The sequence below is a fragment of the Camelus ferus genome, chromosome 7 (assembly GCF_009834535.1).
Source record: "Camelus ferus isolate YT-003-E chromosome 7, BCGSAC_Cfer_1.0, whole genome shotgun sequence".
Classification (NCBI taxonomy): Eukaryota; Metazoa; Chordata; class Mammalia; order Artiodactyla; family Camelidae; genus Camelus; species Camelus ferus.
The window spans coordinates 13,136,995-13,151,268 of record NC_045702.1 but is presented as its reverse complement, the minus strand read 5'-3'; the positions used below and the strand labels follow the sequence as shown (position 1 = coordinate 13,151,268).

The window sequence follows — 14,274 nt, the reverse complement described above, 5'->3', positions numbered from 1 at the left end:
GAAGTTGGACTATTACCTAACACCTTACACAAAAATTAACTCAAAATGGATCAAGTACCTAAATGTAATATCTAAAACAATAAAAATCTTAGAAGAAAACATAATTCAAAAGCTTCATGACACTGGATTTGTCAATGATAGTTTGGATATGACACTAAATTTAGGCAGAGGTTAGAAAAAACCCAACAAACTGAACTTCATGAAAATTTAAAGGCAGAAGTTAAAAAAAAATAGACAAATTAAACTTCACAGAGTAAAAAGGCAACACACAGAATAGGAGAAAATATTTGCAAATCACATACCTGATAAGGGATTCATATTCAGAATATATAGAGAACTCCTAAAACTCAACAACAACAACAACAACCAAACAAACCAATACAAAAATGGGAAAGGACTTGAATAGACCTTTCTCCAAAGAGAGATGAATGGCCAACAGTCATATGGAAAGCTGCTCAACATTACTAATCATTACAGAAATGCAAATCAAAGCCACAATGAGATATCATCTCACACTTGTTAGAATGCCAATTATAAAAGACAAAGCATAAAATAACAAGTGCTTGCAGGCATGTACAGAAATTGGAATCCATATGCACTTTTGGTGGGAATGTAAAATGGTATAGCTACTGTGGAAAACAGTATGGTGGTTCCTCAAAAAACTAACAACAGAATTATATGATCCAGTAGTTTCATTTTGGGGTACATACTCAACAGAATGAAAAGCAGGGTCTTGAAGATATATTTGTACAGTCGTGTTCATAGCAGCATTATACACAAGAGCTAAAATGTGGATGCAACTGTAGTGTCCATTGAATGGATAAGCAAAATGTGGTATACATGTACAATAGAATATTTTTCAGCCTTATAAGGGAAAGAAATTCTGCAACATGCTACAACATGGATGAACCTTGAGGAAATTATGCTAGGTGAAATAAGCCAGTCATAAAAAGACAAATATTGCATGATTCCACTTACATGAGGTACTTAGCGTAATGAAAATCATAGAGAAAGAAAGGATTAGGGTGGTTTCCAGGGGCTGCAGGAGCGGAGAATGGGGAGTTATTAATGGTATGGTGTTTCAGTTTTATAAGATGACAAAAGTTATAGGATGGTGGTGATGGTTGTACAACAATGTGAATGTTGAACTGAACTGTATACTTAAAAATGGTTAAGACAGTAAATGTTATGCGTATTTTACAATAAAAAAAGAATCTCTGGGGGGGTGGAGGGTGGGAAGGGATATACTGGGATTTCAAAATTGTAGAATAGACTACACTGTATAGCACAGGGAAATATACACAAAATGTTATGATAACTCACAGAGAAAAAAATGTGACAATGAGTGTGTATATGTCCATGAATAACTGAAAAATTGTGCTGAACACTGGAATTTGACACAACATTGTAAAATGATTATAAATCAATAAAAGATGTTAAAAAAAAAAAAAGAATCTCTGTAGTTTTGAGGAAGCTACTAGAATGAAGGGTATCTACCAGACTTAGCACCGTCAGAATGTGAGGCTGAAAATCCATAGCAATTTTGCTAGCAAGAGAGCAGAGCCTGTCTGAGAATGGAACCAACACTCAAGAGGCAGAAGTGACATTCAAATGAGGGGGAAAAAAACCCCTCTGAATCCTAGTGATATCCTGTGAGCCCCTTATTTAAGCCATGGCTAAAGCCAGCCTTGTCCCTCACTAATCCAACCAATCCCCTTTAGCTAAGCCATTTTTGGGGAAGAGTTTTTTTTTTTCCTTGCAGTGGATGGAGTCCTGATACACACTTTCAGAACAAGACTTAGTAGGTAGAGAAGAAAAACAATTTTACTACTTTGCTGTAGTCCCTGTGTCAGTAAGTGGAAGTTCCAATCTTCAGTTGCTCAGGCCTGGAATTCTGGAGACCACTTTCTCTCCTTTTTATTTTCAAACTCATAGCCAAGCCATCAGCAAATTCTCTGGACTCTGTCAGACATATCTAAAATCTAATCACTTCTCATCTTCTCTGCTGCTACCACCTTGGTCCAGCCACCACCTTTCTTGCCTGGATAACTGCAATAGCCCCTTAATTGGTCTCCCTTGTGGTTCACCATTCTACTTTCAACATGACAGCCAAAGTAACCTTACTAACACTTAGAGCAGATCATGTCACTCCTCTGTTTGATTAAAACTTTCCATTCTCAGAGTAAAAACTGAAGTCCTAAGTCAGGTTTTACATGACCTACCCCCTCAACTTCCAACACTTATCTCACTTCATCTCTTACCACTGTCCTTTGTTCAATCTTCTCTATCCAAATTAGCCTCCTTGGTCTTTCTAGAAGATAACAGCCATGCTCCTTCATCATGGCTATAGCACTTTTAGTACTCATGGCCTCAGAATAGATACCCCTGAATTGTTCCCAAATTTTCACTTTCCCCATTCCATTGATGTTGGACCTGGACATATGACTTGATTAGCCAGTGGAAGGATAAACAGGGGCTTTAAGCATACTTTCATGGTTTGGTTTGCCCTCCTGAACTCTTGTGATTTGCCATGAGCAGAACATACCCTGGCTGGCTGCTGATCTGGGGGGAAGGAAGAACCATAGAATAGTTCCAAACCTAACCCACAGTCTGGATATCAGTTTAACTGATCTCTGATTGGCCCAGTAGAGCCATAGATGATCCAAGAGCAGGAAACAGATAATTTGCTATTATAAGCTACTGAGATTCTGACAATTTTGTTTTAATGAATAAAACATGAATTGACACCTAGAAATAGGATGCTGTCCTAATAAAAACCTAAACTATGTGACAGTCATTGGCTTTGTTACTAAATAACAGGTGGTATGGAAACTGTTATAGGAAGCTAGAAAAATAGTGACACGTTATTGTAGAGGTGATACATTTAGTAAAACGGAGTCATTGGACACAGTTTTAAGGCAGAAAGTTTAGAGTATGAGTTGACTGTTGCTAGCTACATTTGATAAGGTGCTATAGGAACAAACATGACATGATCACCTCCCAAATGCCCCACCTTCTAGTACCATAATATTGAGCATTATAATTTCAACATATGACTTTCGGGAGGACAGAAATATTCAGACCATAGCATCCTACTCCTGAGCCCCCCCAAATTCATGTCCTTTTCACATGCAAAATACATTCATTTCATCCCAGCAATCCTCAAAGTCTTAACTCATTCCAGGATCAACTCTCAACTCCAAAGTCTCATCTCAATATCATCTAAATCAGATACAGGTGAGACTCAAAATATGATCCATCCTGTCTAGCTGTCAGCCCGTGAAACCAATCAAGGTATGTGCTTCCAAAATACAATTGTGGGACAGGCATAGGATAGATGTTTCCATTGCAAAAGGGAGAAACAGGAAAGAAGGATGGGGTGATGAGTCTCAAGCAAGCTCAAAACCTAGCAAGGCAGATACAATGAGATCTTAAGGGTCACAAGTAATCCTCTTTGCCCCAGTGCTCTACCTTTTGGACCCCTGGGGTGGCAACATGACTCCAACAGCTTGGCAGGGTGCTACTCATGCCTGGCTTTCTGTCAGGACCCTGGCCCACACCATAGCTCACAGCTCCAGATGGCCTGTATCCATGGCCTCTGTTAGAAGCTGTCTGCCCTGTTACCTAGATGTTAATAGCCCTGATGATCTGTTAGTCACCTTCAGGGCCTTTAAAACTTGTCTTGACAACACAAATCAATGGAATGATATACTGTGTTCTTGGATTGGAAGAATTAATATTGTTAAAAGGAACATACTACCCAAAACAATCCACAGATTCAATGCAATCACTATCAAAATACCAATGGCATTTTTCACAGAACTAGAACAAATAATTTTAAAATTTGTATGGAAACACAAAAGACCCTGAATAGCTGAAACAGTCTTAAGAACAGAGCTTAAGAATCACGCTCCCTAACTTCAGACTATACTACAAAGCTACAGTAATCAAAATAGTATGGTACTGGCACAAAAACAGACACACAGATCAATGGAACAGAGTAGAGAACCTAGAAATGAACCCATACACTTACAGTCAATTAATCTATGACAAAAGAGGCAAGAACATACAATGGATAAAAAATAGTCCTTTCAACAAGTGGTGCTGGGGAAACTGGACAGCTACATGTAAAAGAATGAAATTTTTAGAACATTCTCTAACACCATATACAAAAATAAACTCAAAATGGATTAAAGACCTAAATACAAGACCAGAAACCATAAAACTTCTAGAGGAAAACACAGGAAGAACACTCTTTGACATAAATTGCAGCAGTATTTTTGGGGGATCTGTCTCCTAAAGCAAAGGAAATCAAAGCAGAAATAAACAACTGAGACCTATTTAAACTTAAAAGCCTTTGCACAGCAAAGGAAACCATCAACACAACAAAAAGACAACCTACTGAATGGAAGAAAATATTTGCAAATGATATGACTGATAAGGGGTTATTATCCAACATATATAAACAGCTCATACAATTTAACATAAAAAAAAAATTAAAAAGTGGGTAGAAGAACTGAATAGAAATTTTTCCAAAGAGGAAATGCAGATGGCCAACAGGCACATGAAAAGATGCTCAACATCACTAATCATCAGGGAAATGCAAATCAAAACCACAACGAGATAACACCTCACACCTGTTAGAATGGCTATCCTCAAAAAGAACACAAATAACAAACGATGGCATGGATGTGGAGAAAAGTAAGCTCTTGTGCACTGTTGGGGGGAATGTAAATTGGTGTAGCCACTGTGGAAAACAGTATGGAGGTTTCTCAAAAAACTAAAAATAGAACTACCATATGACCCAGCAATTCCACTCCCAGGTATAAATCTGAAAAAAACAAAAACAAAAACACTAATTTGAAAAGATACATGCACCCTAATGTTCATAGCAGCATTATTTACAATTGCCAAGATAATGGAAGCAACTCAAGTGTCCATTAACAGATGAATGGATAAAGAAGCTGTGATACACACACACACACACATACATACTCACACACACTGGAATACTACTCAGCCATAAAAAAGAATGAAAATTTGCCATTTGCAGTAACATGGATGGACTTGGAGGGTATTATGCTACATGAAATAAGTCAGAAAGAGAAAGACTGAATATACTGAATAAGTCAGAGAAATACTGAATGATATCACTTATATGTGGAGTGTAAAAACATACAACAAATTAGTGAATATGACAAAAAAGAAACAGACTCAACAGATACAGAGAACAAACTAGTGGTTACCGGGGAGAGAGGGAAGGGAGGGGCAATACAGGGGTAGGCGATTAATAGGCACAAACTATTATGTATAGAATAAGCTACAGGGATATACTGTACAACATGGGGAATAGACCCAATATTTTATAATAACTATAAATGGAGTATAACCTTTAAAAATTGTGAATCACTATTCTGTAAACCTGTAACATATAATATTTTACATCAATTATACTTCAATTAAAAAAAGAAACTTGTCTTGAAGAATACTGCATGTTCTCTATAAAATTCAAGAAGTCTGACAGCTTTCCTTTATTCTGTCCTGTCTCTGTCCCCTTCAGTTAAAACTGGCAGTTTTCCTCCTGGGTGGCTGATTAGTTCTGTGTTCACACCCACACTAATCTCCTTATCAAATGGCTGGTTCTATACATACACCCTACTGTTCTCTTCTCAACACACATTCTCATTCATTGTAAAATGCATAGGCTAAGAATTTTCCAAATTTTTACATTTTGGTTCCTTTTTTCTTAATTCCTTTTTCAGTTTCTCTCTTCTTGCATTTAACTATAAGCAGTCAGGAGGAATCAAGCCACTCCTTCAACATTTTGCTTTGAAATCTCTTTAGCTAAATATACAGTTTTATCGCTCCCAAGTTCTACCTGCCACAAAACACTAGAGCACAAACACAATTCAGCCAAGTCCTTTACCATTTTATAGTAAGTGCTGCATTTTGTCCCTTGTCCAATAGCATGTTCCTCATTTCTGAGACCTCTTCATTAGTATTTCTAACAGTTTTCTGAACATAATTATGTATTCTCTAAGATGGAAACTTACTTTATATCTCTCCTTTCTTTCTGAGCTCTCTCCAGAATCACTGTAAAAGCCCTTTTATGGCAGTAGCAGCATTTTCTAACATGTTCCAATAGAGTACTGTCTTAGCTTGTCTGAGTCACCTCCTGATACCGTCACGCTGGGAGTTAGGGTTTCCCATGTGTATTTGGCGAATGTATGCACAGACATTCAGTACATAATAAACTCCTAAACTCATTCCCCCTCCTGCTCTGATTTCTTCCTTAGGCACTTATCATCATCTAACTCATAATATATTTTAATTATTTTTTAAAAATCTCTACCAACTAAAATAAAAGCTATTAAAAGGGAAGAATTTTTGTCTTGTTTTGTTCACTGCTCTATTTCTAGTACATAGTTGGAACTCAGAATATAGCTGTTAATGAAAGAAGTAAATATTGGGTTAGCAGTCAGGTGATGTATGTTATGCTACCAACTCTCATTAACAAGTGGTATGGCTTTTGAGAAGTAATTTAGTCTCTCTGGATCTTAATTGTTCCCATCAATAAAGCAAGGGTGTTAAAAAACCGTAAGGTTAGAAAGTTCTTGATAAGATAAGGTACACAATAAGAAAATAACGAGGGAGAGAGAAGATGGCGGAGTAGAAGGATGCTCGTAGCTCACCCTCTCCCACAAATGCACCAAGACCCACATCCACAGAAACACTCAGCCAACCAGAGCACCTGCCGAACTCCGACAGAACATCACCCTCTTCAAAAGATAGAGACGCCAAAAATCTGGTAGGAGAAAAGGAAAAAAGAAAAGAAAAGGCAAACCAGAGCAGGACGCAGGGAGGGAGCAACAAAGGAGGACTGGCACTCGTTCGCTGGGTCTCCCCTCTCCAACGGAGAGGCCAGCGGGATGGAGGGGGAGCCTCTGAGGCTCGGATCTGTACAGACCAGCCCTTGACTGACAGAACGAAGTTAAACAGGCACAGAGGGTGCCCGCGACACCCAGCCTGAGACGCAGGCCGGCAGCTGGGGACAGGGCCAGGCTGCCCGAGCCGGGCGGAGGATGGGGGCGGCTGCACTGAGGCAGCCCCAGGGGACTGTAGGGGGCTATGTGCCATGGCTGTGGGTGCATAGGGCAGAACAACCTTGGCCCTCCATAAAACATCACGGCTGATGTGCCCTGGGGGGAAGGGTGTATACCCCCATCTCTGAAAACCCATGGAAAGTCTTCAGGGGAAGAGAGGTGGGGCTCAGGCACAGCCGCCATATCCTCCGGCGCTTAGCATCCAGGCGGGGGCAGGGGCGAAACCTGCATCCGCACCTAAGGGCTTAGCAGCCTCAAAGGCCAGACGGAGGCTTGTCTACAGCCCGAGGCAAATAGTATCCTTCCATCCTGGTCTCTCAAAGAACTTGCTCCGCCAAGACAAGGAGCTGGGTTCTGGCCCAGAGCAGGGACAAGGCTGTTCCTCGGTCTTCCCCGAGCCCACCTACAGGGTGCCAACCAGAGGCAGAGTGCGCAGCTGCACAGAGCAGTGGACTGACCGGCGCCGGGAGAGGGAGGGCGGCCCCCCGCCTTTCAGGCAGGAACGCAAACCCTGACCACAGTGCTGGGAGGGGGCGCGACCCGCCCTCCTACCTGGCCAGTCTGCAACATCTGACTGCGGCATCCAGAGGGGCAGTGACCGGCCCGCCCACAGCAAAGGAGAGCTGCACCTGACCCAGTGTTGGGAGGAGGTGCAATCTGCTTGCTGACAGGCACTGGGAGCAGCACAGATGAGGGCGCCAATGGAGGGCCTCTGGAAATAGCAAGCTGAGCTTCCAAGACAGGATGAAGACAGAAAGACTTCACATTAAAAGCACACAGTCTCCAGGAGAACACCGACCTCCCCCCCTTTTTTTAAATCTGTTTTTACCTGTTCTATTTTCTATTACCCTCTTAATTTTTACTTCTTAATTCATTTTTATTTTTCTTGGGTTTTGATGTCCAGTTATTGATTATACACAGGTTTCAAATACATCTTTTCATCTTTTCCCCTTTTTTTAAAGGTTTTAAAAGGATGTCTCAACCCGACTGCTATTCTGCTTCAACTTGCTCTTCTATCATTCATTATACACTGTTTTCAAACCTTTTTTTCTCCCTTCTTTTAAAATTCTTTCTCTCTCTCTTTTTTTCTTTTTTTCCTAAGTCTTATTCCTACATAGGCATTAGATAGATAAACTCCTTAAGGACCACAATAGATAACTGATACTCCATAAACCACAGTGCCAGAGAGGTATGAGCAAGATGAAGAAGCAGAGAAACCATTCCCAATTAAAAGAACAAGAGAAATCCCCTGAAAGAACATCAATGAAATAGACATCAATAGCCTACTAGATCAAGATTTCAAAAAAGGAGTGATCAAAGTGCTGAAGGAACTAAAAGAGAGAGTGTTAGGAGATATAAAATATGTCAAAAATGAAATTGAAGCTATAAAGAAGAGCCAAGTAGAATGGGTAAACTCACTAACTGAGATGAGGGATGATCTAAAAGCTTTGCAAAGCCGACTAGATAATGCAGAGAAATGAATTAGTGACCTAGAAGACAGGACAACAGAAAGCACCCAATCAGAAGAGCTACAAGATAAACAAATAAAAATAAATGAAAATAGCATAAGGGACCTATGGGATAATATAAAGCGTGCCAATCTTTGCATAATAGGGGTCCAGAAGGGGAAGAAGGATCAAAGGGGATTGAAAAGGTTTTTGAAGAAATCATGACTGAAAACTTCCCAAACTTAAAGAAGGAATCAGATATCCAAGTACAGGAAGCTCAGAGGGTCCCAAGCAGGAAGAACCCAAATAGACCCACACTAAGACATATCATAATCAAGATGGCCAGAGTCAAGGATAAAGAAATGATCCTAAAGGCAGCAAGAGGAAAGCAAAGAGTAAGTTACAAGGGAACCCTCATAAGGCTCTCAGCTGATTTCTCTACCCAAACACTATAGGCCAGAAGGGAGTAGCAAGATATATTCAAAGTCCTGAATGAAAAAAAGATGCAGCCTAGGATACTTTATCCAGCAAGGGTATCCTTTAGGATAGAAGGAGAAATAAAGAATTTCACAGACAAGAAAAAGCTGCAGGAGTTTAGCAACACTAAACCCATGCTAAAAGAAATATTGAAAGGTCTACTCTAAATAGAAAAGCAGCAGGATGCTATAGAAATGAGAAACTCACAACTGGAAAGGTGATAACTCATGAATTACAAATAAAATAAACACGAAATTATAAAAGAAGACATACAAATCATTGAGAGTGGGAGAGGGAGGCAGGGAAGTATAGAATTTTTTTTTCTTTCTTTTTTAAATTTTTTGTTCTTGGTAGGATGGGTTTGAGATCATGTTACTATCAGTTTAATAAAAACAGTTATAGTAATGGGCTAATAGGTTTACGAAAAAGGGTAACTACAAGCCAAAAGCTTACAAGGGAGTCACAAAAATTAAATAAAATCCATGATAACACAAAGGAAAATTACCAAACCACAAAAGGAAGAAGAAAGGAACAAAGAAGAAATAAGAAATCAACTGCAAAGATAAGTTCAAAATGGCAATAAACACACATCTATCATTAATTACTGTAAACGTTAATGGACTAAATGCTCCAGTCAAAAGACATAGAGTGGCAGACTGGATAATAAAGCAAGAACCTTCAATATGCTGCATACAAGAGACCCACTTTAGGGAGAAGGACACATATAGATTGAGAGTGAAAGGATGGAAAAGGATATTCCATGCAAATGGAAAAGCCAAAAAATCAGGTGTTGCAGTAATGATTTCAGACAAAATAGACTCTAAAACAAAGGCCATAAAGAAAGATAAAGAAGGACATTTTATAATGATTAAAGGAGTGATGTAAGATGAGGATACTACACTCGTTAATATATATGCACCCAATATAGGAGCACCTAAGTACATAGAACAATTACTAACAGAGATAAAGGGGGATATTGATGGGAGTACAATCATAGTTGGAGATTTTTAACACCGCATTAACATCACCAGACAGATCTTCCAGACAGAAAATAAATATGGCAACAGAGAAATTAAATAATACAATAGAAAAATTAGATTTGGTGGATATTTTCAGAGCATTACACCCCCCCAAAATAGGATATACATTCTTTTCAAGTGCACATGGAACATTTTCCAGGATTGATCATGTACTTGGGCACAAAGGAAACCTCAACAATGTTAAGAAGATAGAAATTATCTCAAGCATCTTTACTGACCACAGTGCCATGAAACTAGAAATCAACAACAGAGAAACAAAGGAGAAAAAAAGGAAAGCATGGAGATTAAACAATATGTTATTAAAAAAACAATGGGTCTATGAGGAAATCAAAGCTGAAATTAAAAAATACCTTGAGACAAATGACAATGAAAGCACAACCACTCAAAATCTATGAGACACAGCAAAGGCAGTGCTAAGAGGGAAGTTTATAGCGATACAGGCCTTCCTCAAAAAAGAAGAACAATCTCAGATAAACAATTTAACCCACCAGCTGAATGAATTAGAAAAAGAAGAACAAAAAGCCCCAAAAGGCAGCAGAAGGAAGGAAATTATAAAGATTAGGGAGGAAATAAATACAATAGAGATTAACAAGACCGTAGAAAAAATCAACCAAACCAAAAGCTGGTTTTTTGAAAAAGTAAATTAAAATCGACAAACCTCTGGCAAAACCCACAAAGAAGAAAAAAGAGCACAAATTAGCAAAATAAGAAAGGAAAATGGAGAAATTACAACAAATAAAATAGAAATACAGAATATCATACGAGAATATTATGAAAAACTATATGGAACCAAACTGGATAACCTAGAGGAGATGGACAAGTTTCTGGAAACATACAATCCACCAAGACTGAATCAAGAAGAAACTGACCACTTGAACAATCCGATCACTAGAAAGGAAATAGAAATAGCAATTAAAAACCTCCCTACAAATAAAAGTCCAGGACCGGACGGCTTCACCGGGGAATTCTACCAAACATACAAAGAAGAATTCATACCAGTCCTTCTCAAACTATTCCAGATGATTGAAAAGGAGGGAATACTCCCAAACTCATTCTATGAAGCCACCATCACCCTGATACCAAAACCAGGCAAAGACACTACCAAAAAAGAGAATTATAGGGCACTATCACTGATGAACATAGATGCCAAAATCCTCACCAAAATATTAGCAAACAGAATCCAACAACACATAAAAAAGATTATACATCATGACCAAGTGGGGTTCATCCCAGGGACACAAGGGTGGTTCAACATACGCAAATCAATGTAATACATCACATCAACAAGAGGAAGGACAAAAACCACATGATCATCTCAATAGATGCAGAAAAAGCATTTGATAAAATTCAACACCCATTTATGATAAAAACACTCGCCAAAGTGGGTATAGACAGAACATATCTCAACATAATAAAAGCTATATATGACAAACCTACAGCCAGCATAGTACTCAATGGTGAAAAACTCAAAAGCTTCCCACTAAAATCTGGGACAAGACAAGGATGCCCACTATCACCACTCCTATTCAACATAGTCCTGGAAGTCCTAGCCATAGCAATCAGGCAAGAGAGAGAAATAAAAGGGATACAAATTGGAAAAGAAGAGGTAAAAGTGTCACTATATGTCGATGACATGTTACTATATATAGAAAACCCTAAAAGGTCCACACAAAAACTACTAGAGCTGATCGAAGAATTCAGCAAGGTAGGTTACAGGATTAATGTTCAAAAATCGGTTGCATTTCTTTACACTAACGATGAATCAACAGAAGAAGAAAGTAAAGAAACAATCCCCTTTAAAATAGCACCCAAAGTAATAAAATCTCTGGGAATAAATCTAACCAAGGAGGTGAAAGAATTATACATAGAAAACTATAAACCATTGAAGGAAATTAAAGAAGACTTTAAAAAATGGAAAGATATTTCATGCTCTTGGATTGGAAGAATCAATATTGTTAAAATGGTCACACTGCCCAAGGCAATCTACAGATTTAATGCAATCCCTATCCAATTACCCAGGACATATTTCACAGAACTAGAACAAATCATAATAAAATTTATATGGAACCATCAAAGACCTAGAATTGCCAAAGCATTACTGAAGAGAAAGAAAGAGGCTGGAGGAATAACTCTCCCAGACTTCAGACAATACTATAGAGCTACAGTCATCAAGACAGCATGGTATTGGTACCAAAACAGACATATAGACCAATGGAACAGAATAGAGAGCCCAGAAATGAACCCACAAACTTTTGGTCAACTAATCTTCGACAAAGGAGGCAAGAATATACAATGGAATAAAGACAGTCTCTTCAGCAAATGGTGTTGGGAAAACTGGACAGCAGCATGTAAAACAATGAAGCTAGAACACTCCCTTACACCATACACAAAAATCAACTCAAAATGGATCAAAGACTTAAACATAAGATAAGATACAATAAACCTCCTAGAGGAAAATAAAGGCAAAACATTATCTAACATACATCTCAAAAATTTTCTCCTAGAATAAATAAAAGCAAGAATAAACAAATGGGACCTAATGAAACTTACAAGCTTCTGCACAGCAGGGGAAACCATAAGTAAAACAAAAAGACAACCTACGGAATGGGAGAAAATTTTTGCAAATGAAACCGACAAAGGCTTGATCTCCAGAATATATAAGCAGCTCATACGACTCAATTAGAAGAAAATAAACAACCCAACCCAAAAATGGGCAGAAGACCTAAACAAGCAATTCTCCAAGAAAGACATACAAATGATCAATAGACACATGAAAAAATGCTCAATATCACTAATTATCAGAGAAGTGCAAATCAAAACTACAATGAGGTATCACCTCACACCAGTCAGAATGGCCATCATTCAAAAGTCCACAAATGACAAATGCTGGAGAGGCTGTGGAGAAAAGGGAACCCTCCTACACTGCTGGTGGGAATGCAGTTTGGTACAGCCACTGTGGAAAACAGTATGCAGATTCCTCAAAAGACTAGGAATAGACTTAACATATGACCCAGGAATCCCGCTCCTGGGCTTATATCCAGAAGGAACCCTACTTCAGGATGACACCTGCACCCCAATGTTCATAGCAGCACTATTTACAGTAGCCAAGACATGGAAACAGCCTAAATGTCCATCAACAGATGACTGGATAAAGAAGAAGTGGTATATTTATACAATGGAATACTACTCAGCCATAAAAACCGACAACATAACGCCATTTGCACCAACATGGATGCTCCTGGAGAATGTCATTCTAAGTAAGCCAGAAAGAGAAAGAAAAATACCATATGAGATCAATCGTATGTGGAATCTAAAAACAAACAAACAAACAAAAAACCAAAGCATAAATACAGAACAGAAACAGACTCATAAGCATAGAATATAGACTTGTGGTTGCCAAGGGGGTGAGGGGTGGGAAGAGACAGACTGGGATTTCAAAATTGTAGAATAGATAAACAAGATTAAACTGAATAGCACAGGGAAATATATACAAGATCTTATGGTAGCTCACAGAGAAAGGAATGTGACAATGAATATATATATGTTCATGTATAATTGAAAAATTGTGCTCTACACTGGAATTTGACACAACATTGTAAAATGATTATAAATCAATAAAAAATGTTAAAAAAAAAAGAAAATAACAGTTACTGGCATATAGTAACTATACAACTGTAAACTTTTTCCCCCTGATTGTTAGTCACAGTAATAAGAGTACGTATGTAGCATATCCATATCAAAGGCAGAAATTTTCAATCATACCTGAGAACTTAACTTGAGAAGATCAGTCTGAGAGTCGTTGGATTCTGAACTGTCAGAGCCACGGCTGCTACAAAAAAGTAATATATTATTTTAATTTACAGAATCTTTTGGTGGTACTTTAAAATTTCAACTGTTACTTTATTATCTTATTGCATGTTAGAAATAGTTCTAACTATAAGAAGAGTATTTACAAGGTGGTATAGATGTTTAGTAGTTCTAGGCACTAGAAGAGTATTAGAAGAAGGCTCAAATTCACTGGAACTCATCAAATATAAACAGAATGAGTTCAGAATGATGCTCTATCTGCAAACAGACTTATTAGTCACCACTGGAGGTTGCAGGGGCACTAACTCAAAGTTTGAAAATTTATAAATAAAGATGAATCAAACATTTCTGCTTTTCCTACAGGAACTGTACTAAAATGAGTACCTTCCTTCTTCCAAT

At 38.3% G+C, this 14,274-nt stretch overlaps 1 protein-coding gene across 6 annotated transcripts in view; it reads right to left on the bottom strand.

Moving 5' to 3' along the window:
• Positions 1-14,274, bottom strand: part of AGBL3 (ATP/GTP binding protein like 3) — an 85,280-nt gene that overhangs the window by 41,126 nt on the left and 29,880 nt on the right. For all 6 annotated transcript variants that reach the window (XM_032483386.1, XM_032483377.1, XM_032483382.1 and 3 more), the window contains one exon: positions 13,831-13,897. In XM_032483386.1, coding sequence (XP_032339277.1) covers positions 13,831-13,897 — 67 coding nt within the window. The remainder of the gene's footprint in view (positions 1-13,830; positions 13,898-14,274) is intronic.